The sequence below is a fragment of the Lagenorhynchus albirostris genome, chromosome 5 (genome assembly GCF_949774975.1).
Source record: "Lagenorhynchus albirostris chromosome 5, mLagAlb1.1, whole genome shotgun sequence".
Classification (NCBI taxonomy): Eukaryota; Metazoa; Chordata; class Mammalia; order Artiodactyla; family Delphinidae; genus Lagenorhynchus; species Lagenorhynchus albirostris.
The window spans coordinates 64,624,958-64,651,700 of record NC_083099.1 but is presented as its reverse complement, the minus strand read 5'-3'; the positions used below and the strand labels follow the sequence as shown (position 1 = coordinate 64,651,700).

General features: G+C 46.9%; 1 protein-coding gene across 3 annotated transcripts in view; it reads left to right on the top strand.

The window, feature by feature from the left end:
• The window catches only part of DGKG (diacylglycerol kinase gamma), a 133,191-nt gene that overhangs the window by 49,500 nt on the left and 56,948 nt on the right, over positions 1-26,743 (top strand). For all 3 annotated transcript variants that reach the window (XM_060150242.1, XM_060150239.1, XM_060150241.1), the window contains exon 15: positions 20,797-20,887. In XM_060150242.1, coding sequence (XP_060006225.1) covers positions 20,797-20,887 — 91 coding nt within the window. The remainder of the gene's footprint in view (positions 1-20,796; positions 20,888-26,743) is intronic.

The window sequence follows — 26,743 nt, the reverse complement described above, 5'->3', positions numbered from 1 at the left end:
ATCTTGACAGAGTATCTTCAATAAAATAACAGTACAGGTATCATTATATAATTTAATAATATATCATATAGTATGATATAGTATATTTCAAAATCATTATAAATAATTTGTAAAGTTCAGAAAAGTTAAAGGAAAAACCAATCACTCATTCCCATCACTCAAAAACATAATATTGCCATTTTTGTGCATTCCAGCAGTTTACTTGATATACGTATTTTAAAATAATTATGATAATATGTCCTTATAAAGTTTTATGTACTATTTTTTAAACAAATTTTCCTTATTCAAATAAAGGCTTGTTGTAGAAAAATAAATCCTATTGTACCCCCCCAAAAAATAAACGTTATTAGCATTCTAATGTATTTTCCTTCAGCACTTTGCTGCACAATTTTATTTACTTAAGATCACACGGTATACACTGGGTTAAAACATTATTAACCCAGGGCTTCCCTGGTGGCGCAGTGGTTGAGAGTCCGCCTGCCGATGCAGTGGACACGGGTTCGTGCCCCGGTCCGGGAAGATCCCACATGCCGTGGAGCGGCTGGGCCCGAGAGCCATGGCCGCTGAGCCTGTGCGTCGCAACGGGAGAGGCCACAGCAGTGAGAGGCCCGTGTACCGCAAAACAAAACAAAACAAAACAAAACATTATTAACCCAGTAGCACTTACAGGTTATAAAAGACAAATGATATAAAGGAGCTGATTGGAGTGAGTTTATCTGCAGTGGGAGTTTTATTGTCTTTTCCAATTAAAAAAATTCCAGTGATTTTGTTCAGTTAATATGAGAGTTTTAAAGATGGTATTACTCAAGTCCCTTTGCAAATGAAATAACTACTTGATATGTTATGCAGTTCTACTTCTGTGGAGAGCAAATAAAAGGATATCATTCTCTCAAAAATAAATAAATAAAAAGATATAATTCTCTTAGCACAGTTCCTGGTCCTGTACATAGTTTTGCTATATCTGAAAAAGACCAGTTTGTGTTTTATGTGACCATCAGAGATAGCAAGAATTACCATCTGGGCTGTGCAGTGGTGTAGTTTTTTAAGCATGCATGACTATCAGGCTGTATTGAAGTGCTCACGAAGGCGATAAGCCCAGTATAATCAGCATTGCTCCAACTCATACTAACAATAGGAGCCATCATTTATTGAATGCTTTCAAGAGTTTTATGTGTATTATTTTTAACTGGTACAACTCTCCAAGGAGCACATAAATATTATTGCTCCATTTTACAGATGAGAATATTGAGGCTCAGAGAGATTATACAACTTGCTCAAGAATGTACAACTAATTAGGGGAGTGGCTATTCAAACCTAGTCTGTCTGACTCCACAGCTTCCACTCGTCCCACTACACTTCCTGCCTCCGTGAATGCCCAGTTTGGTGCCCCATGACCAAAGACGCACTCAGGAAAGAGACAAGAGAAGAGCCACAGAGACAGTTAACAAGGCCCATGAGAAAAAATTTTAAAAAAATCATTTTTCCTGGAGAGGAGAAGCAGAGAATGTGTTGGGAGCGGGCCTCAAGGGTGTGAAGGATTGACAACAGGAAATAGTGACCACACCTCCTTACTCTTCCTCTCAGCTCAGGAAAGAATGCGAGGGGAAGAATGTACTTCTAAAGTGAGGAATTGCCGTTTGGAATGGGAGGAAGAATCTCCTGGCTTGGAGACATATTAAAGGCTAAAATGAGTTATTGAGAGAAGTATTGTGGAATGTCTTGCAAGATTTCTAAAAACAGAAGACAGCCTCATTCATCTGGGCTGACAAACACATCATCTCCTCTGAGCCCAGGAGTGAGTCATTGTGCTACCAAATGGGAGCCCCTGCTTCCCACCCCACGAATGACCAGGGGTCCCCAAGAGACCTCTCACCCGCTTTATTCCTCAGTTCCCACTTGGGCCCCAAGATGACTGCTCCTCAGCAAGTCCTCAGCAGCCCCCTGGCCCATCCTGATGCGCTTCCCTCTCAGGCCCACCCTACCTGGAGCTGCTCGTGGCTTTTGTCCCGTTTCTGCCCCACGAGAATCTGCTGCCACAACCCACGTCCCATTTTATAGAATTTAAATGCACCTGCTTTGCCTTCAGGGCCCTTTATAAAGTTCTCCTTCCCAAACATGGGGCCGGTCTTACTGTTTGCTTGCTCCATTATTCCCACCTTACCCCCAAGTGCCCTTAATTTCTCAGTCTAGGATGACATCTCTGGGACCTCATCATCACCTAGCACTTGTTTCAAAATGCACTCTAAAATATTCTGAAGAGTCCCTCCCTGCCCACCCCCAGCCCTGGCCTCTGCTTTTTCTTAGAATCCATCTACAAGGTTTTTTGTTTTTGTTTTTGTTTTTGTTTTTTTGCAGTACGCGGGCCTCTCACTGTTGTGGCCTCTCCCGTTGCGGAGCACAGGCTCCAGACGCGCAGGCCCAGCGGCCATGGCTCACGGGCCCAGCCGCTCCGCGGCATGTGGGATCTTCCCGGACTGGGGCACGAACCCGTGTCTCCTGCATCGGCAGGCGGACTCTCAATCACTGCGCCACCAGGGAAGCCCATCTACAAGGTTTTTGACACATTTTTTCCTACTTTGATTTTTCCTCTTCTATAAGTCATCATTTTGGCACCAAACTCTCTCTACCTCGTTCACAAGCTTGCTCACTCAGAGCAGGGTCTGAACCCTTTGGGGATCCACTGACTTAAAACCAGAAGGGTGGTGCTGGCACATGCCCTCATTCAGCCACAACGTATTGAGCATCTATTCTGTTAGCGTGATGCTGGGGCCAAGAGGAAAGATGGATGACCACAGGCCCTACTTGCCGAAGTCCTTGGGCCTACTTGGGAAGATGAGCATATATAGAGGCTCTTAGCAACTGTATTAGTTTCCTAAGGTTGCCGTGACAAATTACCACTAACTGGGTAGCTTAAAACAACAGAAATTTCTCTCTCACAGTTCTGGAGGCTAGAAGTCTGAAATCAAGATGTCGGCAGGGTTGGTTCCTTCCCAGGCTCTGAGGGAGAATCTGTTCCATGCCTCTTCGCTTGCTTCTGGTGGTTGCCAGGAATTCTTGGCATTCCTGGACTTGTAGCTGCATCACTCCAATCTCTGCCTCTGTCTTCACATGGCTTTCTCCCTCTGTGTTTCTGTGTCTCTCTGTCCAAATTTCCCTCCTCTTATAAGGGCATCAGTCATTGGATTTGGCCCACTCTAATCCAGTATGGCCTCCTCTTAACTTGATGACATCCGCAAAGACCCTATTTCCAAATAAGGTCACATGCTGAGGCACTGGGGGTTAGGACTTCAACAGATCTTCTTGAGGAACACAACTTAATTCCCAATACCAACCCTCCCTCAAACCCTCACAAAGGATGGAAAAACCATATAATATGGTGAGCTTTGTGTTAACAAGGGGACATGAATAATGAATGGGAGCACCTAACTGAGAAAGTGGGATGAGACTACAGAAAGAAGGTTACATTTGAGCGTGAGCTTGAGAGAGAATGGGGACTCATGAGGACAGGAACTGGGTGTGTGCTAGGAGGAGGGAAGCAGGCTGGGCCAAGGGCAGAAGTGTGAGAAGACGGGAACACAAGAGGAAAGGAGGGTGGCTCTGAGGTGAGGTGGAAGGCAGCTACAGTAGGGTCTCGGTGCTCTGCACAGGAGTTTGCACTTTATCCTGTAGGTGAGCGGGTAGATGGTGAGGTAGGGAGTCAGCAAATGCTTTTTGAAAATATCAGCGTTGAAAGTATCAATGAAGGAATAAATTATTCTTCCAAGTATTTCCAGAGCCAAAATGTCGGGGTTCCTGAAACACGGGGACCTTTATATACTGAGCCTTGCCGAAGGGTTAGGATAGTGCGGGCTGTTAAATCAGACGGAGACCCAGGGAGAGAGGAGGAGAGGTAACCCCAGGGGGAAACGGAAAGAAGAGGATAGAAATAAGGGGAACCAGCTCTGCTAACCTGGGGGAGTTAGTACATATCAGGGCCAGAAAATCTATGGAAACCAACCAACTTTCGTACAAACTCTGAACCTTGATGCATGCTGTTTGCTTGTGGAAGTAGAAATCCATTTTGAAAAAAAAGTCCGTAAGTCATTCTCTCTTTTCTGCCCCCACAATTTCAGATTCTCTCATGCAGAAGTTGACTTAGGTGGCTTTTAAACTTAGCAGAATGTGTTTTTTTGTTTGTTTGTTTTTAGCTCCAGAGAAAAGAATATCAGATCTTATTCACCCTCTATTGTACTTTACTAATTAAAACGTTGGAGAATTACTGTCCTTTTGTATAGGGGCATTTCTGTGATACAGAGTCCATCTTTGTATTTAGAGCTGACGTGATCAGCATATTCATTCCAATATATTTTCCTTAAACTCTTCATACTTGCGCATGTTTTATTAAAAGGAGTTTGGAAGAGTAATAGATACTCTCAAGAAAGATTCAAGTGATTAATTCCTCATTTAAATCAACATCTGCTAAAGAAAATTTTACTGCATTCATTATTTGGCCAAAGGAAATTCTGAATTCATCTTCTTGCTATACTTATTAGGAAACTCAGTAACTCTCTTTAGTGAAATAAGTGAATTATCTCTCAAGAAACCCTGAGCAAATGGCTTTCCAACTCCATATCTCAGGCTATGTCACCCTTATGTGAAATGTAGATGCTAATCCCTCACGAGTTAGTCACTGCTCTGATTCTTAATTTTCTGGCGCGTAAATGGAAATTACAATGATCTCACAAGATGCTTATGAGAATTAGAGGAGATAAATAAATGGATTTGAAATGTTTCAGGTGCTGGTATGATGCTATTCGTTATACAGGAATTTGTCAGGAGAACATGCAGCAGTATATATATGAGTACACGGCAGAATCTCTCACTTAAATGCATAGTGCTGTGATTCTTACCTATAATAACAACATATAGAATCTTAGCTTTGGACTGGATTTTAGGTTTTAACCCCCTTCCCAGTATAAGCATCCCTTCTACAAACATCACTCTGAGAGAGGTCTTCAGAGCTCTGCTTTGAAGATTACAGATCTCTACTTTGAAGATTGTAGGAGTGGTGGGGGTTTTTTTTATTTGTTTTTTGTTTTTTGTTTTTTTTGCCTTACCACTTCACATTTTACTAAGAAAGCCTTTTCCCGATCTTCTAATGCTCTTCAATGAACGAGGGGCTCTCTTCGTTCCAAGAGTGTTCTTATAGCCTCAAGTTGCCAAAGTATCAGGGACTTAACATAATTGCTGAATATTCATGTTTATTGAACCTACACTTAGGTTGAAATTCCTCACTGTCTAGTAACAAGATGTTTTCTATTCTGTTGAACGAAGAGTCCCTTTAATCTTGAAAGTGGACCGTTTTGGAGAGCATTCCAAAGTGCCAATCAAGCCAAGTACCCTACCTTGCCTTTGAACTCAATGAGCTGAAAGTGTGTCTGTAATCTCCAGCTTTGGGTTACCGTAGGGCAAGAGGTGGTAGGAATGTCATGGATAAATTAAAACCCCAAACTGTTAGTTTCAGTGAAACTTTTATTGGAACCGTCAACACAGAGCATTCTAGTTAATCAGGTTCTCCCTTTTGTCTTCTGTCCCACCTCGTCCCTGAACTTGGGTAGGGAGAGGGATGGAGGCTGCTTATAATCAGGGTTTCTGCAAACACGTGCAGGGTTGGGGGTGAGGATAATACAACAGGATGCCCTCCAGCTTGAGCTGATGGCCTGGTTCATGATTTGTACTTATAATCGTGTTCCCCACCCAGCTGGAGATGAGTGTACTACAGAAAAATTAAATGACCAACAGTAAGTCAATGGGTTAGAAAAGAAGAAGAGATTTGGGGACTGGATAACTTGTCCCTTAATTATCAAGACTTAATAGTATAATGTTAACATTCATAATAACCATCCATGTGTGCAAAGTGGGAAATTCAGGGGCAAGGTAAACATGAACTTAAGCTACTTCTGCAGTAGTTAAAGGACAAGTTCATTACTTGGTGTTCCATGATTGCTGAATAGTTGATAACTTACCAGGTTATACCTGATTTATAAGCATAGAACAACTGAAAAAAATTTCCCCCGAAAAGGTGGGCTTGGGTTGATATTTCATTTCTGTGCACATGATCTTTACAAATACCAACAGCTTCAACTCCTCCTGTCCTGCAGCTGGTCAGACCTTCAAACCAGACACATATTAGGACTCATAACCAAAGGTACCAGAGCACAGATGGAAAGGATCAGATTGGGAAGGAAGTGGGAGAGACACTTTTGAGGCAGCTTTTAGGAAGATTCCCAGGAGGAAACTACAGAGGTCTGTATGAGGGGTCACAAATCCAAATGTCAGCAGAGACAGGCAGTTAATGTAAATGAGGGAAGTGGGAGGAAATAAAGCTTTAAGGAGTGGTGGTAACTCTGGCAAAGTGGAGAGCATATACCCTGTGTAATGGGAGCAGCCAGTACTCAGCTCTGGTCAATTGTTGCCAGGTTGGAAAGCAACCCAGTTCTAACAGATCTGATTTCTCAAGAGAAGCTGGGCTCCAGGTGTTTATGTAAAATATCTTCCAATTTTAAAAACCACTGTGCAAGTCAAACACCTTTCCAAGCCTTATAAGATCTGTAGACCTCCAAGTTGTCACACTGATGCCCAGGAAATATAAACTCAGGGATATGATGGGGGCCAATTACTTTTTTTGTTTTTTTTGCTCCACCATGGTCACAAATTATTGGTGTTGCAAATGTAAACTGGTCTCCTACCGAAGGAGAGAATGAATAGGCTTGAGGAAACCTAAGAGGTCAGTGTCTTTGCATTGATGAAGAGTTCTTAGACATCCTAAAAGAAATGATCCAGAAAGAAAAGGCACTCAGAAGGTCAAAGAGAACATAAAGCAGAATCAGAGTCTGATTAATAAGTAGATATAACATAGAAATAAAGAGGGAAGGCCCAGTCCCTTTTGAGGAGAAAAAAAATTAAAGTATGAGATTGTACCCAAAGGAGATAGATTTGGACCTTCTGGAGAAGGGAAAGTAGAACAGCTAACAGGATCATCATGAGGTTTGATGAGCGCCTATGGGAGTCACTATCAGGTTGTCTTCTTCAAGCAGTTAGCATTGGTTAAAGTGCATCCCACGGGATGTTAAAAGGAGAGGCACAGGAAGACAGGGGAGCTCAGTCATGGGAAAATTCAAAGTTAAATCTATTTCTCTTCTGTATGATAATGTAGAGCCTTTAGTATATGTAGATTCTAACCTATTGAGACCATGCAAAAGCAGGATAAATTATTTAGTCTCCCAAATTTAGTTGACCACAGAATCCCCATACCCCAGAGCATCTTGTGAGACCAATATTTTGCTGAATTCACGTTAGTGAAAACCCCTGCATTAAAGACAAAAAGGAGTAAACATGCTCAAATAACCCATAGACTATTTCTCCCTCCTGGCCGTGGGTGTGGGAACAAGTCGCTCATCCAGAAGAATCCTGGTTAGTATCTCAGGTGACTCTGGTATCTTGGGTAGGAAACTAAGGGACATGGTGCCGAGGTGATGCTCTAGTCTCTTCCTCAGCCGTTAGTCAAGATTTTTGAAGAAACAGGCATGCGTGTGTGGGGAACACGGGCTGCTCTGGAACTGGGCTGAGAACGCCTGTTCCTCGGGACCGTGGATTTGGATGCTGGGCCCCTTGGCAAGGAATCGGGAGCTTGTCACATAAACCAAGAAAAATATTTTTGGCCGGAGACTTGAAGACTAAACAGGAGAGCTTTAAAATGAGATTTAAAGGGGATAAAGTAGAATGCTCAGATGAAACTCTAAAATCACAACCCACAGAAGGGCAGCAGGTGTGAGCTAGAAATAAGAGGCCTGGCAAAGGGGGTGCTAAGCAGTTCTCCGAGGGACTGGCAGTGGGGTCACATCCACAGTGGGGACACGTTTGCCAACTGCACAGTGAGGGGGCAAAGTGAACAGGGGAGACAAGCATGACCTCCGAGACAGCAGAGATGTGGTGGGTAGAACACACAGAAAGGCCTGGGTTCAGAACGCCATGCTAGGTCAGGGTAACAAGTTCACATGATCACAGTCACTGAAACAGGTGTTAGGACTGTGTACATAAGTAGAAGTCGTCACAAACGTCAGAGTGGAAGCAAAGCCGAGAGCATACGGATGAGATTTTCAAAAGGGCGAAAAAGAAAGGATTTTGCTGGCGGTGTATACTGCAGTCTTCTCGGGCAGAGGGAGGCTCTGGCTGATGCTTTCCTATTTAAGATTTTTTCTAAGCAGCACAGGAAGAAGATGGAATAAAGATGGGAAGAGGGTATTTGTTCAGGTATCTGCCCCATCAAATGAATTGTTGACTTGCCTTGCTAACAATTTCATGATTTAAAAGGTAGAGGGAGCAAGGAGGGAACTGCCTTACTCTGTATTTAATTCTGACCAGGAAGCATCCAACTGGCTTATGGTGTGGAAGGCACAGGAAACTTCGGAGAAAGTAACCAGATCATCATGCAGTTTTATGAAAGCCAAAGGAAGAAATACGATGCATACTTAAGTCGTGCCCTTTCCTCCCCTTCCTACCTCTTCTGCTTCTTACTTCCCTCTGGCACCTCCAGTCCCAGTCTATTCAGAACTCCAGCCCAGATTTCAGGGTGGCCACCAGGGATTTTAGGGTGGAAGAGTCCCCATGTTTCTTTTCCAGGAAGTTGAGGAAAGCAAATATTCTCCAATCCAAATTCAGCAGGAAAGACGTGCCGTTTGTGTTTCAAGTTGGGACTCAGAATCCATGAGGCCACAAAGCCAGTTTTATACGTGGCAGTGGAGTTCTGTTGCTTCATTATTTGAGTGTATGTCAGAGGACCCACGTATACATTCTCAACTGATACTCCCAACAACCCCTGCAAGGTAGGGAATATCATACCAATTCAAAGATGAAGAAACTAAGGAAAAGAGACTAAATGAGTTGCCCCAGGCCACATAGCAAGTAAGTGACTGACCTGGGGCTGGAACCCAGGCCTTTCTGGCTTCTAACCAGGGCTTTTTCAGCTCTACCAAGCTGTCTCCAAAACTAGACATCGGATACCTAACAGGCTTATTGCCTTTGGTCGTTACTCTGAGAACCCAATCTCAACATAACATTGTTTCTATGGGAAAATGTGCTCCGAGTGACAAACAACTGGCTTAAGCATGGAACTTTTGTAACCTGACCTGTCACAAGTGGGGCAGCGCCTCAAGCTCAGAAAGGCCGGTCGTGGGAGGGAGAGACATTCAGCCAGCACCCCTCAGACACCACGATACCCCTCGAGGCCAGTTGCGCATTCGCCGAGAAGCAGCAGCCTCAGACGCATCTGCAAACTAACCACATAGCACCCACCACAGAAGACAGGTGTGAGGACCACGTGAGGGGACCCTTTGGTTCCTAAAGCAGCCAGTGCAGGTCCAGCACAAAATAGACACTCAATAAGTGGGGACTGAGGGATTCCCAACAGCTGGGGGTGAGCTGGATTGGAGGGCATGGAGAGGGAGGGGAAGCTCTGCCGTCTGTCTCGGAGCCTCCCTGGGAAGGCCGGTAGGTGAATTACGGTAGGGTGAGGGTGTGGACCTGCTTTGGGGGCTTGCGTCCTACTCCCCCAGACAGTTCTTCCGTTTCTAACCTTGGTTGGTCAGGACCCGGGAAGTGGCCTTCCTCAGCAAGAGCTTCTGAGGGCTTCCTCAGCCTAGACCTTCTCCAGGTGTTCAGGGCTATGTTCTAATCAGCCGTCCTCCCGACTCGGCCCTAACCGTCCCCTCCTGCCTTCGGATAGCAGCTTCCTGGGCCGATGGATGTGTGAGTGCTGGCAAAGCGTAGCTGGGAATCAAAAACTGTACAACAGCTAAGCAGTCGTTACAGAACCTTAGAGACCCCACACGCATCTGCCTCTGCCCCTTTCCCTCCGGGAGCAGGATTGCTTTTGGTCCCCGTATTCGATTTTGCTGTCTGCAAACTGTGCGAGCGAGCTTATTCAGAGCCCCGTAGCCTCAGCCAAATGGGCCTGAAGGGGATTTTCATTCCACAAATAAATCTTCAAAGGGAGAAAGGATTGCTAAAAACAGCCAAACTCGGTGAGATTTTTATTTTATTTTTGTTTTTACGTTTTTGGATGGGGGAAGGTAGCTGTTTTCTCTTGGCAAGGACGGATACTGACTGCAAGACACTCTAGACACTCAGGCCCTCAGGAGAGGAAAACCCTAGCTGCCTCACCAGCTGTCTCTCCTGAGGGTCGCCCCCAAAGTGGCAGGACCATGTGGTGGCATTCCCATCACTGTGGCGGTTCTCAAGTCGGGCTTCGGAGAGACCCCGGGGCCTCAGAGCATCAGAGGCCGTGAGTGTGCTCGGTGCCCGTGGATGGAGAGCCTGAGAGAAGCCTCCCTGTTGGGGCCTGGGTGTGTGCCTGCACACACGTGTGTCCCCGGGTGTTGCCCTGGGGGAGGATCCGGTTTCAGACTTCGGCTGGCTTCGTGCTGGAGTCCTGCCCTTAGCAGGAGATACTGTCGGGTGCCGGGCAGAATTCGGGAGCACCGACCAAAGGAGACTCTGTCCCTAGTCCACGGAAACAAACTGTCTTGTGTGCAGGTGAAGGGTCACTGCTCAGAGGGAGCAGATTCTCTGCAGCTTACAATTACCCTTGAAGGGGGTAGAGAGACTGCTCTGGATGAGGCCAGTGGGTTTGGCCCTTTGTTACTCTGGGGCAAGAGTGGAGACTGGAGACCAATAGGGAGACCCAGACTGCACGCTCTGTGGGGAAAAGCACCGTGGGGTCCTGAGCAACAAGCCGGCCAACCTCGAGCTGGAGCTCGTGGCCTTTCCGTGGCCTGAGCAGTAGATGTGATCAAAGCCAGCCCACAGGCAGGCATGAGAATGGCCCGCAGCTTTGCAGACACCATCTCTTGTGGCTTTGGCTGACCTTTCCACTTCTCTCAGATGCCTTTGGGGCATAGCCGGAGGAGGGGCGGGGGGAGTGGAAACGTAAGGGATAAGGATGGGAAGCTGGGAGCTGGGGTTCGAATTCCAGCCACTGCATCCTCGAGGACTGGCCTCAGTTTCCTCATCTGTACCCTGAGAAGGCTGCTACGGTTCAGAAAGGAAGTACCATCCGGAGCTGGTATGGAGTGACGGTTCCGCATGCGCCCAGATACTATCCGATAGTGCACTATTTTTATTTATTCTTCACCACCAGCCCCCACCATGGGTGCCATACTGAATAAGATTTCTGTCAGCCGTAAGGCTGTTCTAAGTAATCATTCATTTTCCATCTTTATGAATCAACAATATCCATTTGCCATTCAATCAGTTCCTCTGGTTGCCAAGAGTAACCGATGTAATTGATTTTATTCCATTTCACATCACAAAACACTTTAACCCACTAGTTAGTCTGTGCAGTCTTTGTTATGAGTAAATGCCCCAGTACTATTACATATTATGAAATGCTGACAGCAACTCATGGACTCCTTCCATACTTTGGAATATTCCTTGCAACCTGTGATCTCCTGGCTGGGAATCCCTGGACCCCAAAGTTCCCTTAAGTGCAAACACTCTGTCATCTGTGATTTTGCAGGTAACTTTTCACACATGAAAATGACTTCAGAAGTGTCTTCATAGGTTATTAAGAGGATTCGATCTATGTACTATAAAATACATGCTAGGCGGGTTTCTCCCTCCTTTCTTGGTCTTTGCATTTTCTTTAGACCCTTCTTGAGCTCTCCCCTCTTTCTTGTTCCCCATACCTCTGCCCACCCCCTCCTGGACTCTGGTCTCCAGTCCTCCCGTCCATTCACCACCCTAGATTTTTCTGAGTGCCATGAACACCAGTCTTGTCCCTAGTATGGAAAAAAGCCAGGGAATACCTCGCCCCTTGAGCTGAGCCAAGACAAATCTGTTGGCAAGAACAGCGGGCACAGGAGTCACCCTCAGAGAACAGAAACAGCTATTTATAAAGCCTGCTTCCTGACTGCTGGGGGCTCACGCTCCCTTGTACCAGAGGGGTCACCACCTCGTCTTGGAAGAGCCCCTGCCATCCACAGCTCTGTGCCTGCCGGTCACCGAGTGCCATTCCAGTGAACAGTGAGAGCAGGGGACAGCATACAGGGTGGATTCGATGTGGTGACAAGCTCTCTGATGGGCCAGGGCAGCTGGGTGTGCAGGTAACACAGATGGCCTCTGCAGCACCTGTGAGGTGACAGTCACTGGTCCCTTACAGGACTGGACATCCTGGCCTTAGAACTAAGCCTACCTATCTTGGCTTTTATTTTTCTTTTTGAAACCTTTGTTTTGTTTTTGTTGTTGTTGTTGTTGTTTTGCGGTACGCGGGCCTCTCACTGTTGTGGCCTCTCCTGTTGCGGAGCACAGGCTCCGGACGCACCGGCTCAGCAGCCACGGCTCACGGGCCCAGCTGCTCCACGGCATGTGGGATCTTCCCGGACTGGGGCACGAACCCGTGTCCCCCTCATCGGCAGGCAGACTCTCAACCACTGCACCACCAGGGAAGCCCGAAACCTTTGATCTAAACTTTAGTTAACACAATTACTAAACATCCAAAAGCACTTGGGATTCAAATAATGTAAAATGTTAACAGATAAAGTAGTCTTGGTATTATTACTAACAGTCGTCATTCAGCTCAAGTTGCATTTGCCCTTCCTGTGTTGCTATCATACCTGTCTGGTTGTGCTAGATTACTATTTCCCTTAATAACCTGGCACCAGTCTACTATCTTTAGTAGTCATAGCAATACCACCACTAGTAACCCAGCAAACCCATGGTATTAAGGGAGATCATTTGTTTTTGTTTTTTAGTTGAGATGAACCTTATGAAAATGTACACCTAGTGTACTGAAGTAGCCTGTTGGCTAGGTGTAGTTCTCCCTGGATGTGTGGTTTTTGGCCTGTACAGTGTTCTTTTAAAGAGTTGAACTGGTTGCCAACTCTAATAATCAGGAGATTTTACGTAAAAACACATTTCTGGCATCTCTGTAAAAAATGGCAGCCCTGGCAATACTTGGGCCCACACTTCTACACGGCACTGGTTGTGGTGCACGTGGGCCCTCCGACCCTGCCCTGTATCCCGTTATCTCAAGTTGTTCACGGAGCTTGGAGAAACCGCAGAAATCCATCGTTCCGAGCCCTTCATTGTAGGATGAGGAAACTGAGTCTGGGAGTCCCCAAGTAACTCATGTGGTATCACATTCTAGTGTGTATGAGAACTGGGGCTGGAGGGGAGTCTCCTGCCCACTGGCCCAGCATGGCCCCCATATCATTCGACTCCCTCAACACAACACAGAGCACGATCATGTGGGCAGCGTCTGCTTCACTGGGCTGAGAGAGGCCTAACTGACTGTTCGAGTCATGACCCACTCAGGGAACCTGATTATCAAAGTCCAAACCACAAAGAGGAATACCTTCACTTCAAGGGCTCCTATTTCTAGAAATAGCTCTAGTGTCTTCTTTGTAGCCTTCTACGTCCAAAGAAATGTTTTCATGTTTCGATGACTTCAAAAGTCTCCTGCCTTAAAACTTCCTAGATTATCAGAAAAGGGCCGCCAGAAGCTCATTGCCTTTGCTGGTGAAAATGCCCAGCAGCTAGCTTGGTTTTTCTTGTGGACATCCTTGAAGACAGGCTATTCATAGGCTGTCAGGATGGTGACTGAATCCAGCCCTAAATTGCTGACAAATATAAAAGAACATTTTTAATTCGTCTCATTTTCCCCTCATCTGTCAAATGAAAGGATTCAACTACTAATCAATATTATTTTCTTAGAAAGCAGAGGGAAATTAAGAAAGCCCAGAAATAGAATCAACCCATGGTGTCACTACTGCTGTTTGCCGCTCCTGCATGTGACTGAGAGTCCCTTGGAGCCCAGACAAGGGGCTTCTGCCTCAAGAACAGGTTCACCGGGGTAGTTTAGAGCCTGACAGTGAACCTAGGAGTTTCGTGGACCTGGAAACCAGCCTCAGGACAACTGGTTAAGGATTAGTCATCTCCAGCTGAAAGGTGATTATGAGAAGGAAAGAAATGGTGGGCCAAAGAAAACTCAGGAAGAGGGATGCAGAAAAAGCAGTCCAGAAGTCATTAAAACATTGTTAGTTTTATTTTCTTCAAAAAATATTGGCTGCCTGGGATAGACCCGCACACTGCTCCTGTCCCTACCCCTGCAGCCTTTGGGGAACGAGTCTCCCAGTGAGTGTGTCTCCTAGCAACAAGATAGAACAGTGAGGGAGCACTTCCCATGTGTTAAACACCTGCTTGGTGTTTCGCATTTGCCACGTGAGCTTCACAACTCTGCTGGGTAGAAAATAATATGCCCGTTTTGTAGAAGAAATGAAGGGTCAAAGAACTGAAATAACTTGTCTAACCAGGAAGTGGCAGAGCCAGGCAGGAACACTAGCCTCACGGATTCCAAATGCCATGTTCCTGTACAACTGAAAATGAAACAGACAGAAACCAGTGCCCCATGCAGCAGCAGCAAACCTGCAGCAAGGGCTAAGGGGAAAGTGGCGGGGGAGACATCTTCAAAAGACAAGAGGAAAAAAAAAAAAAAAAAAAAAAAAAAAAGACAAGAGGAACGCTGGCAGTCGGGCCGTCTACTTAGCAGGAAGAGTGGGGGCTTTGTCAAATTATAGGGTATCACATGCCTGTTGGCTTTTACCAAAGGCTTTGGAAAGGTGCTGGTGCTGGTAGAGGGAAAAGGGGAAAGGGAAAAGAGAAGATGAGGCAGAGGTGAATTTGCTTCAACCTGTGAATTTCTTATTTGTATCAAGCGTACCTACTCATAGGATTCTTCCAAGAATGGAAAGAGATAATATATGTAAAATATTTATCAGAGTGCAAAACCAAAAGCCCAAAGCCTCCCTGATGAGAGGCTTTCTCTACTTCCAGATCAACAAATAACCTGTTGATTATATGCTATACCAATCTGCTCTGCCAGTGTAGACAGAACCAAGGAATCCAGATTACTGCTCTCTGGTGTCTCGGTATGCAATGACAGTAGGCTGGGAGCTTGCCTTCCTTCCTGTTTTCAGAGCAGCTGAGAAACCTTGAGGGAACCCGGCCTCAGATAGGCCTGCCAGTGAAGTCCTTGGCGACAACCTCCCAACATATACAAAGAGAGGGTCTGTCTTGTCTTCTCGGTGTCACTTGGCCTGAAGGCAACCTCCACCTGAGGGCCCACCATCAGTGGGCCTCAATCATGCAGGGTTCTGGGGGCCATCTCCACCTGATCAACCTTTATCCCAAGAGGATTCTCTTCCTTCTTCTGCCCCTACCCCCAGGGCCCCAGTCTTTGTACTTTAAACCATTTTAGTGGCCAGGACAGAGGCAACCAAAGTAATCCCCCTCCATATTATCTAATATAAGGCTAGCGGCAATTTTTCTGAGAAACAAGATATGTGATCTTCATTAGGAAGATAGTACTTTGATTATGGACAGGCCATCGGTGACATTCAATCAACAAACTTTTAATGTGTATAGGGGATGAGGGCCTATAGACCAAGAGCTGTTCTAGATATTTTACGTGTCTCATTCAGTATTTATAACATTCTGTGAATTAGGTATTTACCCATTTTATGAGTAAGGAGGCTCAGAAAAGTAAAAAAAAAAAATGCTCAAAGTTATACAACCCATAAAGGGCAGAGTCAGAATTTGAAGGCAGGGCTCCTCAATTCCATCGTGGGATCTTTGCATTAGGCCACACTACCCTCTCTTGTTATGAGTGGCCAAAATTGGCCGGCGTGGAAGCTGAAGTTGGAGGTACCCAAGGAACAATTTATGTTTGTCTCCCAGCTTTCCCTGTTTCACTCTGTGTAGGAGATGGTGCAAGGGCACTGCCTCTGCCTCATTTCTGGGTGAGCAGAGAGAATGAAAGGTGCAGGGTGTCCTGGGAGCATCTGGCTTTTCTAGGGATCAATTCTGGTCTCCCTGACTTTCTGAGACTGTGTAGATTCAAGACCAGGAGGTTCCTGTGACAAATCCAATCGAAACTCCTCTAGAACCTCCCTGGCCACTGGGACCTGGGGGTGGGGGGTGGGGGGCGACACACACTCTTCATCAGACAGCATTTCCTAGTGCACGGTGCAGCCACTAATGCCCCAGGCCCACACCTGCGTCCATTTCACAGCCTCGTGAGGGACAACCAGGGCAGCCTAGGCAGTGTAGTAGGAGCACACCACACCACACAACATCCAAAGCATGAGAAGATACCGTGGCAGGGGAGCAAAGCACAGGCTCTGGGGTCCGACAGTCAGGGTTGGGTGCCCCCTCGGCACTTATCTGCTCTGCAACCTTAGGCAACTTACTTCTCCCCCAAGTCTTCCCTGACTTGTAGTGATAGTACCTACTTCATAGGGCTCTTCAGGGAGTCGAAAGTGATAGTATTCGTGAAATGTTTAGCAGAGTGCAAAACCAAAGAACCATAGCAATAGAATGTATTTACTTCTAACTAAAATGTGCCCGAATTAAGAGGAGAAATAAAAGCTGTCAGATTTTGTCTTTGTTTTTTTTTTGGCCGTGCCGTGCAGCACGCGGGGATCTTAGTTCCCCGACCAGGGATCGAACCCATGCCCCCTGCATTGGGAGCGTGGAGTCTTAACCACTGGACCGCCAGGGAAGTCCCAAAAGCTGTCAGATTTTGAACACATAGTTCCCTGTGGGGCAGAGGTTAGCATCTTGGGGAAGCTATTAAAAGTATGTAAACTCTGTGAGGCAGAGATCTTGCCTGTCTTACTCATCACTTATCTCCAGGCCTTTATGCAGTGCCTGTTCCATAGTATGGCTCAATAGATGATGTATGGATGGGTGAATGGAAGGATGAATGAATGTGTGGGTGGGTGGATGGATGGATATAGATGGACAGATGAGCCACAACACAAAAGTGCTGTCCCTCAATTACAAAGAGGACTGCCACTGGAGAATTGATCTCCTGTGCCACTCTCTCAGGGAACAGCACCTGCCAGCAATCATGCCACCTAAGACAAAAACTTGGGTGTCACTTTGACTATTCTTTCTTACTCACTCCTTACAACAAACCAGCCCTGTCAGTTCCACCTCCTATATTTTAGCTTGTGAATCCCTTCTCTTCTCCTGAGCCCTACTGTCACTACCTTTGTTCAGGTCCTTCCCAATTCTCTCCTGGGTTTCTCCTGAGTTTCTACACCACCTAAAAACCATTCTCCAGGCCTCCAGTCTGTACCCACCCCTTGCAGTCCACTCTCCAGACTTGGGACAGAGTGATCTTTAAAAAGCACAAGTCTGTTCAGGTCACTACTGCCACCCCCTATCACCACCCCCACTTAAGGATGGTCCATGACACACTACAGACTTTAAGATAAAGCTCAAACACCTACACATGGCATCCCAGCTTTTATAATCTTGCTCCTATCTGCCCTTCCAGCCTTATCTGGCCAATCCACCCCTCCTTGAGTTCCAGATCCCCTCTAGCAGGTCTATGCTCTCTCTTACCCTGTGCCATTGCTTGGGCTTTTCCCTCTGCCTAGAATGTTCTTTCTCCACCTTCCCTATTCCTTTCCACATCCTTCGGAACTCATCATCCACCTAGGATGAGTGGTGGTCCCACTAAGAATTGGATGTCCCTCCTCCTAGGTGGTCCCAGTGCTTAGCACTCGACCCTATGATCTGTTTCCTTGGCTGCCCTTCCCAGGTGTCTGGCCCGTGGAGTGCTGTGTTTTGTTCTCCATTGCACCTAGTACACCCTATCTAGTCCTGGCGCAACGAATATTTCTTGAATCGATAACTACTTTGTCTCACACCAAACGTGCACTTTCTCAAAAGCGTATTTGCAATCAGCATCACGTCTTGGACAGTTACGTGACCAGTCAAGATAATTAACCAGGGATTAGGGTGTGGTCTGTGACTCTGGAAAAAATCTATTAGATTAGACATGTTGGGAACATGTATTTTTAACCAAAAGTCAAGACACATGATCTGACAAATATGATCACATATTTTTCTGTCCCAGAAAAATTTGAATGTATAATGTCTACGGCTACCCAACCTGATCTGTCATTTAACCTTATTATGTTATCCAAACATGCCAACTCAAAAGACATTGAAATTATAACTGATAAGTAAGTAGCTGACAGTTTTGGTGAGTTTATCATGCAGCAAGCATTATGGGAAGTGCTCTGCAGTCATCCCATTTAATCTTCTCAACTACCCCTTGAAGCGGATCTTTTTATTATCTCCACTTTACAGATCAGGAAACTGAGGCTTAGGTTACACAGCCAGCAATGGACACTTAACCAGCAATGGAATAGCAGTCTGTTTGATCCTCTCAGTCATTCTGTGATACTGACCTAACCATGACCTCTTAACCTTATTAGATCATCAGAAGAGCCACTTCTGGGCAAAAATAGCTTGTGGCTTCTGGAAATTTTATTAAAACTCTAAATCTCCTGGCAATAACTTTCAAAAGTCATGATTCAGACCAGCAGTGATATTTCAAGTGGAATCATGATGCGGGTCTCCTGGCTGCAGAGATGCCTTCACTGCTGCAGAGGCATCCTCAACCTTGACAATCTGTGTTTTTCCTGTTACTGGGTCTTTTGCCATCACTGTCTATTGAAAGGCACTGACCCTCATTCTGTCCTCCCCAAGGAATCCTCTCTTTCAGGGTTAATCGGTCTGTCCTCTTCCTTGGGTGTCATTTCACTGGGATCTAGAGCAATGTTTCTCAAAGTCCTGACAGCTGACCACCTGCATAATGATCACCTGGGCACTCATAAAAATGCGTATTCCTGGGCCCCGCCCCACAGCTCTGACACAGAATCTCTACAAATTGGACCCCAGGAACTAGCATTTTAATCACATTCGCCAAGTGATTCTTACGAATACTAATGTCTCAGAACCACAAATGTAGTCTCCAGATCCTCACAGCTCCAAGTGTGATCCCTGGACCAGCGTTAGCAGCTTATTAGAAAACAAGGAATTCTTATGCCCAAATCCTGAATGACTGAATCAGAATTTGCATTTCAATGAAATCCCCAGGTAGTTTGTATTCACATTACTGTGCATACAGAGAACTAGTGATCGGAGCAGTGTTCCCTATGCATATCGTGGCAGGCATAGAAAACAAAAGCATTTGTTTGGCATTTCTGTCACACAGAAGAGAATGCCAGCTGTGGCATGGGGAGGGTGGTGCTCAGCCTGCCCCAGACCCCAACCTGGCCACCCTGAAGGCTGAGGAGATTGGTATCTCAGGCGTACCTGTGCCGCAGCACGCTGGTTGAGAAGCAGTGGTCTACTTAAAGCACACCCAGTCCTTCTAACTTTCTTCATGAGCATAACTCCATAAATCTTGCTTATTCTTTTTTTTTTTTTTTTTTTTTGCGGTACGCGGGCCTCTCACTGTTGTGGCGTCTCCCGTTGTGGAGCACAGGCTCAGGTTGCGCAAGCTCAGCGGCCATGGCTCACGGGCCCAGCCACCCCGCGGCATGTGGGATCTTCCCGGACCGGGGCACAAACCCGTGTCCCCTGCATCAGCAGGCGGACTCTCAACCACTGTGCCACCAGGGAAGCCCTGCTTATTCTTATTTCCTTCATCATTTATCATTTCTTCTCCTGCATACCAAGAGTCAGAAATCTTCCCAACTAGGTCTTAGAACTAGGTCTTAGAAATCTTCACGCAATGGGAGGGCACAGTCTCATCTTCAAGTTCTAGGTGGACTCTTTGAGAAATGTAGAGAGAAAAGTTTTGTCTGTTATTCTAAACAGTATGACCTAAGGAATACTAGGAAGAAATAAGAGCCTTCTTCCCTTTGAAGAATGCTCCTTTCCTCTTAGTCCACAGATCTGAGGATGGAGGATCCGCAACACGCAGAGCGGCATCCTCTCTCCTGAAGAGTGTGCCAAGAAGAATGTGATTCTTTTAAATCCTTCCTCAGCAGAATCTGCCAGCTTATGAACTGGACAGTGTCCCTTCTCTTAGCCAGCCCCTGATAAGGGGATGACAGTTGGCATGGAAGGAATGGAATACCTTCAGAAACACTTCCTGGTGAGACCATCTGATCAGAACGACCAAGTGTCAGGACACACCATCTGACTTCGCAAAGCTCCCGGCTGCATGGGAACCCCGTTGTGTTTCTTTTTTTTCCCCCAATAAGGAAAATGTTGAAAATTTTTAAAGTTCAAAATAGTGAGCTCTTACTTTGAAGCAAATAGAACAAGGATTGTCATAGCCTAAGCAAACACAGTTGAGAAAGAAGTGGGGGGAACTATTGCTAGCAAACAACTCACGTTTTTTCTTCTCTTTCCACCTTGCCTGCAAATCTGTGTCCAATTCTCTCCACTCTGCTTCTCCCATTCAAAGCACAGGCAAAGCAGCACACATTTTAGCTGGTTTAATGTTGGGCTGTTCCCCCTCTGTCCTGAGAGTGTACATCCCTCAAGTCTCAAAGGGCTGTCTGATCGTCCCTTTGTACCCCAGTTATTGAAGTTCCTCTGCGTTAGTAGTAGAAAGGACAGTGACCAGAGCATGCTGTCCCTTGCCGCCTCTGGTTGACTTTCATGGAACTCCTCCCTTGATCCAGATACAGAGGCAAAGCAGGCCTTTCTCCTTCTCTGACCAGGAAGTTCACAGATCTGTTGGCAGTTCACCCAGAGTAGCCGTGATGTCTAAGAAATAAATGGGTTTTTCTCTAAGTTCATAGCAAGAATGGTTGGTTAAAAATGTTCCATCCCTGATCCAATTAACAAGTACTGAAAACATAAGACTGGGGACACCGACAGCAGAGCTGTGGTACACGACCATTTCAAACACAGAACACTGAGTCATCTTTCTGCTTCGTGGTCCAGGATGAAGAACAAGCTGTGGTACTTTGAATTCGGCACCTCAGAGACCTTCGCAGCCACCTGCAAGAAACTCCACGACCACATAGAGTTGGAGGTGAGTTCCCAAGGCTTGCTGGACCTTGGTTCTGCTCCTGGACTGTTACGCACCCTCAGGACATGTCCTGGAGCGTCCTCAAGAGGTGATCCCAAGTGTAGTCCATTGTACATCCATCCTGTTCCCAACACATCCACGGCCTCACTCCCAGGAGGCTCCAGTCATGGGGCCTGCCTTTCTCGGCCCGTCCAGACCTAGAGGCCCAGTGGACTCAGGGCCGCAGTCCCTTCCGGCCCTCAGCCCTCTCCCCACTGTGGCCTTGAAATTTCCCCTTTTCCGAGAGGTGAAGGCAGGTGCTGCCCACGCAGGGAGAGGAGCTGCTGTGAGGGTAGAGGCAATGTCCCAAGCCTGGTAAAAGTCTGGGAGCTGATGGCCACAGGGCTGAGGGGTCTGGGGGTTGAGGCCGGAGGTGGCCAGACATCCCCCAGCTCGCCCGCCGCTGCTTTCAAGGAGCTGACTCACGGGCACCCAGGGCTGGCTTCATGGGTGTGCAGCCTGCACAGTCGCTCAGAAGGACCCTTGGTTTAATGCTCTTCTGACACTGTCTTGAAATTCTTGATGATTTTTTAGCAAAGGGCCCTGTATTTGCATTTTGAACCAGGCCCCTCAAATTACACAGCTGACCCCACTGGTGCACTCGTGTTTTCCTCACTGGGCTGGCACTTGGAGCAGCCTGACTCAGACACTTTTAGCTTGTCAGCTTCCCTTCCCGGCGGAAGCTGCCCACTTCCCACCTCTCACCCTGCATCTGCTGGGCTGCTCTCGTGAGGTCTTGTCACTTCTATGAAAAGGTCTGCTTGGTCTCTGGCCACCTGAAAGCCCAAACTTCTCTGCACACCTGCTGCGGGACCTCAGGCCCATCGGGTCCCTTGCCCATAGTTCTCAGTTTACCAACCCGCACCCCCCGCACCAACCCCTTCCCATGGGATCCAGGCCTGTAGTCTTGTTTTCACTTGAGAAGAACAAGTGAAAGGCCGTCAGAGAATTCAGCCGGGATGGGCTCCTCCCGGCCCATGGGCTTTGTCCCTAAGCCTGCAGTAGCAGTCAAGGGGGTCCCGGGCATCCCTTGGGGGAGGAGCCCTTCGCCTGAAGCAGTGTGGGAAAGCCCTGCCACTCCCTGCAGAAGGGAGCCTGCGTTCACAGGGAGTTTTCACAAACAAAACACAAAGCCAGAGATTCTGTGCTTCGCTTTGACTCATCTGCCTGTCTCTCCCCAGCGGTTGCCGGGTTACCAACCCCAGGGTGGGAGGCGCCGCCCCAGCTAATCCCCTGAACTTTTAGCCAGCTCAGTCAGAGGGCAGAGAGGCCCAGGAGCCGGGGGCACATGTCCCCAGGTGGTACCACCTCCACCGGGGAAAGGCTGAGGAGCCCGCTGTACTCTATGGATACGTAAATCCACGGCCAGGGAGCTGCAGGGAAGGAGGAGAGGGCTGGGCTGGAGGCTGAACGTGGCTGGAGCTACGTGTGCATTTTTGCTGTTGGCATGATCATCTGCTGGGGTGTCTTTAAATACACCCCAAGTGAGGGACAGCCCTGGCCTAACCACTGCCAGCTGCAGACACACAGCGACTGCTTGTTCTCCCTGCAGCTGGCCTTGAAACTGTGCCCAGAATAGAGCAGCTCAGCTCCCCTGCCTCTGTGGGCCCCGCCCTCCCAGCTCCCAGCCGGCAGCACCCTGGCCCCCTCTGAGTCCAACACTGAGTGGCTCTTCTTCAACCACAGAGGGGGCTGGTGGCCTCTGCAGGGGGTGAGGGTGTTCACACTGTGGGTCGTTGGGGGCTTTGGGAGCATGTCTTATTTTCCTTAGCTCCCCATAATGAGTCTTTAGTATTTATTCAGGACGCTAAGGGTGGGGGGCTCATATGGCAGGCAGCTTCTCACAGCCCGGAGGATTTGGGGCAGGCATCATTCTGTATCCAGGGAGCGGTGGGTGGACAGTCCTGGGTCTTGTGATCCAGAGGAGGCGAAAGAGACAGAAGGGGGAGGCGTGTGAGTGACAGGTGTTAGGAGGCTACAGGGCACCACAGGTAGATATGAGAGCATCAGGGGCCTCAGGAAGAGCAGTAAGAGAAGGTATGTTAAGTGACCTTCTACATGTGGTCACTGCACACAACAGCCCAGGCCTGGGAGGACCAGCACACTCATCAGTTCAAGGTCAGAGATCCCGGGAATAACCCCACACAGGTATTTATACTACATAGCATCGTTTCCAAAGCCCTACCACAGCCTTTATTCCAGAGTCACACAACGAGCAGTGAGCTAAGTAGGCCAGGTATTCTTATCCCCTCGTCACAGAAAGCAAGCTGAGGCACGGAGGTTTAGAAAGATAAACAGAAGAGAGAGAAAAGCAACAAGGGAAGAGGGGAAAAAATCACAGGCTCTGACTGCCTACTGTAATGTGTCCTCATTTGATACAATAACCCAGTGAGGCAAGTATTATCATATTTTGTTAAATGAGGAAACTGAGGCTCAGATACATTAAATAACTTGACCAAGATTTCATTGCTGGAAACTTGTAAGACAGGAGATTTTAGGCATCCTGGAAGGAGTTTAGCTTAGAACACAATAAACAGAGATGGACCTAACAAGCGCTAGAAATTCGGCAAGTTCTTCAGCCTGGACGCACTGTTTCTTCCTCCTTTACTGAATGTGAGACCACTTGGTCCCCTCTCAGCTGAGGCAGCTGGGCAGGTCTGCTGAGAAATGCTTTAAGAGAACAGAGGGCACAGTCCTACTGCTCGTTTGAGGAAGGAGGGGGCTCAGGCTGGACAGGAGGAGAGTCAGAGAGGGAAACTGCCTTAAAGTTTACTAAACGTTTTCCCACACAGCATCTCATTTTATTTTGATCCACAGAACATGCAAGGAAGATATTAATGTCCTCACTTTATGGGTGAGGAACCTGAGGCTGAGAGGTTCAGTGACTTGAGAAAGGGCACAAAGGTAAGGGGTTCAGGGGAACAGATAGGAAAGTCTATTTCTAGTTTCATGTCTGTGTGTCACCTTGGTAAAACTTGGATGGTGGAACTTAAAGCTAAAATGAGCTTATGCAGGGAAGGTCTCCGCTGAAGGTCTCTCACAAGGAATACAGCCTGTTTTTCAGAGGCTTGTGGCCTACTGAGGCCTAGGAGACTTGGTCCCTTCTCTGAAATAAAGCTTACGGCCCAGTTGACAGAACATACAAGAGCTGGTTAATATAATACTTACTTAACTAGTGCTAAGGAAACTGGATCCGGGGGCCTTTAGGAGCCACAATCACCCTGGACACTATTTTGGGGTCAAAGACTAAGGCTGGGGAGAAGGTGACTCCAGATCTACTGTTCACCTGCAGACACTTGGTCGGGGTGGGGGTGGGGGGCGGTACTCAGTGAAAGGGGCTTGGCCTGGACAAGCGTTAGCCCTCCTCAGTGGAAGTGTGTTGTCTGGGCCTCAGTATTCTCATCTATAAAATGGGAAGAAAGGGGTTAGCCTACTTCCCAGGGCTATGATTCAGATTAACATTTTCAGGTTTGTTATTTTTTTAAGTTAATTGGCAGTGGTGCTAAGTGCCTCACGGAATCTACAGAGCAGCCCCAAGTGGCAGGTATCATATCACCTTTCCAGAGATGGGGATAGAAGCTAAGAGGAAGCGAGAAGCTCGCCTGAGGCTCACAGCCTCTGAGTGGGCAGGTCAGGCTTCAAATCCAGATTTGCCCAAAACTCGGGAGTTTCAGGGCAGTACTGGCACCTTATTCTAGAGCAGAGATTCTCACAGGTACGAGGTGTGCTTGATCTGCTCGTGGTCACATACTTTTATTTATTTTAACATTTCAGATAACATTAAAAGCAGGCATGAGACTTTTACATTTATGAAAAAGAGAGCAAAAAATTATATATTGCGAATGCATGCTCTAAATGTTTCTTCCACGGGCACACAAAGGAAGCTGTGAAAGTTAGTGCCGTTCCTGGGAAATGGGTGCTCGTAAATTGCGGTTGCCTCTAATTAAGAAGCCAGCATGTCACCCACATGGTTGTCCTCAGCCCTGGTCTCAATGTCTCTGACTTCCCTTCCCTTCCAAAGCCGCCTTTGATGTTTATTCTAATCTGATTTTACCTGAATAAACGGGTGGGGGAAGGGTGAGGGAGGGACACAGTGAGTCACCTCCTGCACCCCAGGCCCAGAATAGCCTTGCACAGGTTTTGAGCTGTAGTTACATGGAGCAAAAGAGGCAGGCTTCTGCTTGAGCACTTATTTTATTACAAGCTGTGGAAAATTTTCATTTTACTGGTTAAAAATAAGAACTTCCAAAATTCCTTGATATTGTATCTACTTTTAAACAATGTTCACAAGGGAAGCCTAGCCAGCTCCACTAATATGAACCTCTGCATGGGGAAAAGTGAGTCCAAATGTGCAAGCTGCTTCAAAAGAATCTGTTCCCCAGTATATTTTGGGAATCTCTGCACATCAGTTCCCCCCTTTTAATTGAGGATTTTTTTTCAATACAACAAGGTTTTGAGAACTTTTTAGATCAAACCCTCCCATTTCCCCCTCACTTAGAATTGGTGTTTGTCAATATTTTGTTGTATTCCCTTCAAGTATCTTTGTAACCAAAGAAGTAAAATTTTCTGGATGGAGTCGAGTTCCCACGACCCTTTGGTGCTCTGCAGCTTGCCTTTTGCACTCACCATTAAGTTCTCGAGACCTCTCCGTGGTGACGTTGCCGGAGCTGGTTCATTTCTTTTACCTGCTCTGTGCTGTGGGGCTCCCACACCACGATGGGGAATATCGCACCCCGCGATGGGAGGAGAAGCAGAAATGGGAACTCTCAGACACTGCCGGGGCACAGACAGCAGTGGTAAACCACTCTGGAGAGCAGTTTGACAGCAAACGCTGAACTGAAAACGCACCTGTAGGCCCAATGACCCAGCAGGTTCTTCACGTCCTAGACCTGGAGAGCTTCCTGTATGTGAGTTCGCAAGGGGATGAGCATGGAGGTGCAGTGCAGCACTGTTTTATTAAAACAAAACGACCTAGGGGTAAAGCAGGAATAAAGACGCAGACCTCCTAGAGAACGGACTTGAGGTTATGGGGAGGGGGAAGGGTGAGCTGTGACAGGGCGAGAGAGAGTCATGGGCATATACACACTAACAAACGCAGTAAGGTAGATAGCTAGTGGGAAGCAGCCGCATGGCACAGGGATATTGGCTCGGTGCTTTGTGACAGCCTGGAGGGGTGGGATAGGGAGGGTGGGAGGGAGGGAGACGCAACAGGGAAGACATGTGGGAACATATGTTTATGTATGACTGATTCACTTTGTTATAAAGCAGAAACTAATACACCATTGTAAAGCAATTATACCCCAATAAAGATGTTAAAAAAACAAACAAACAAACAAACAAAACGGAACCAACCCCAAAGGCTGTGTTAGTCTAACAGTTCAAAAAGATGGCGTGAGTGAAAGTACTAAAGGCCACTGAATCATATATTTTAAAATGGTTAATTTGGTGTCAGGTGAATTTCATCTCAGTTTTTTAAATGTGATTTTTACAAAAGGGAATGTGCTGGGCACAGTACTAGGGATCTTGAAGCCATAGCTTGAGATGGGCCCTGTCTATGAGAATCCTCAATTCTAAAACTAATATTTAGCACAGCCATGTGCATGTAAAGAAGCTGAGTAAATAATGAATCAGATTACTTTAAGATTGAGCCGATATCTTTAGCTACTCCAATCCAGTCAAGTGTCATTACTTTCCAGAAGAGCGAAATCAAGGACTTTACAGGTTCAGTAGCTTGGCCAAGTTTACCCAGCCAGTAAGTGGCAGGAAAGAACCCATGGCTGCCTTGGTATCCACTGGCAATTTTGCACACGCCTCAATTAG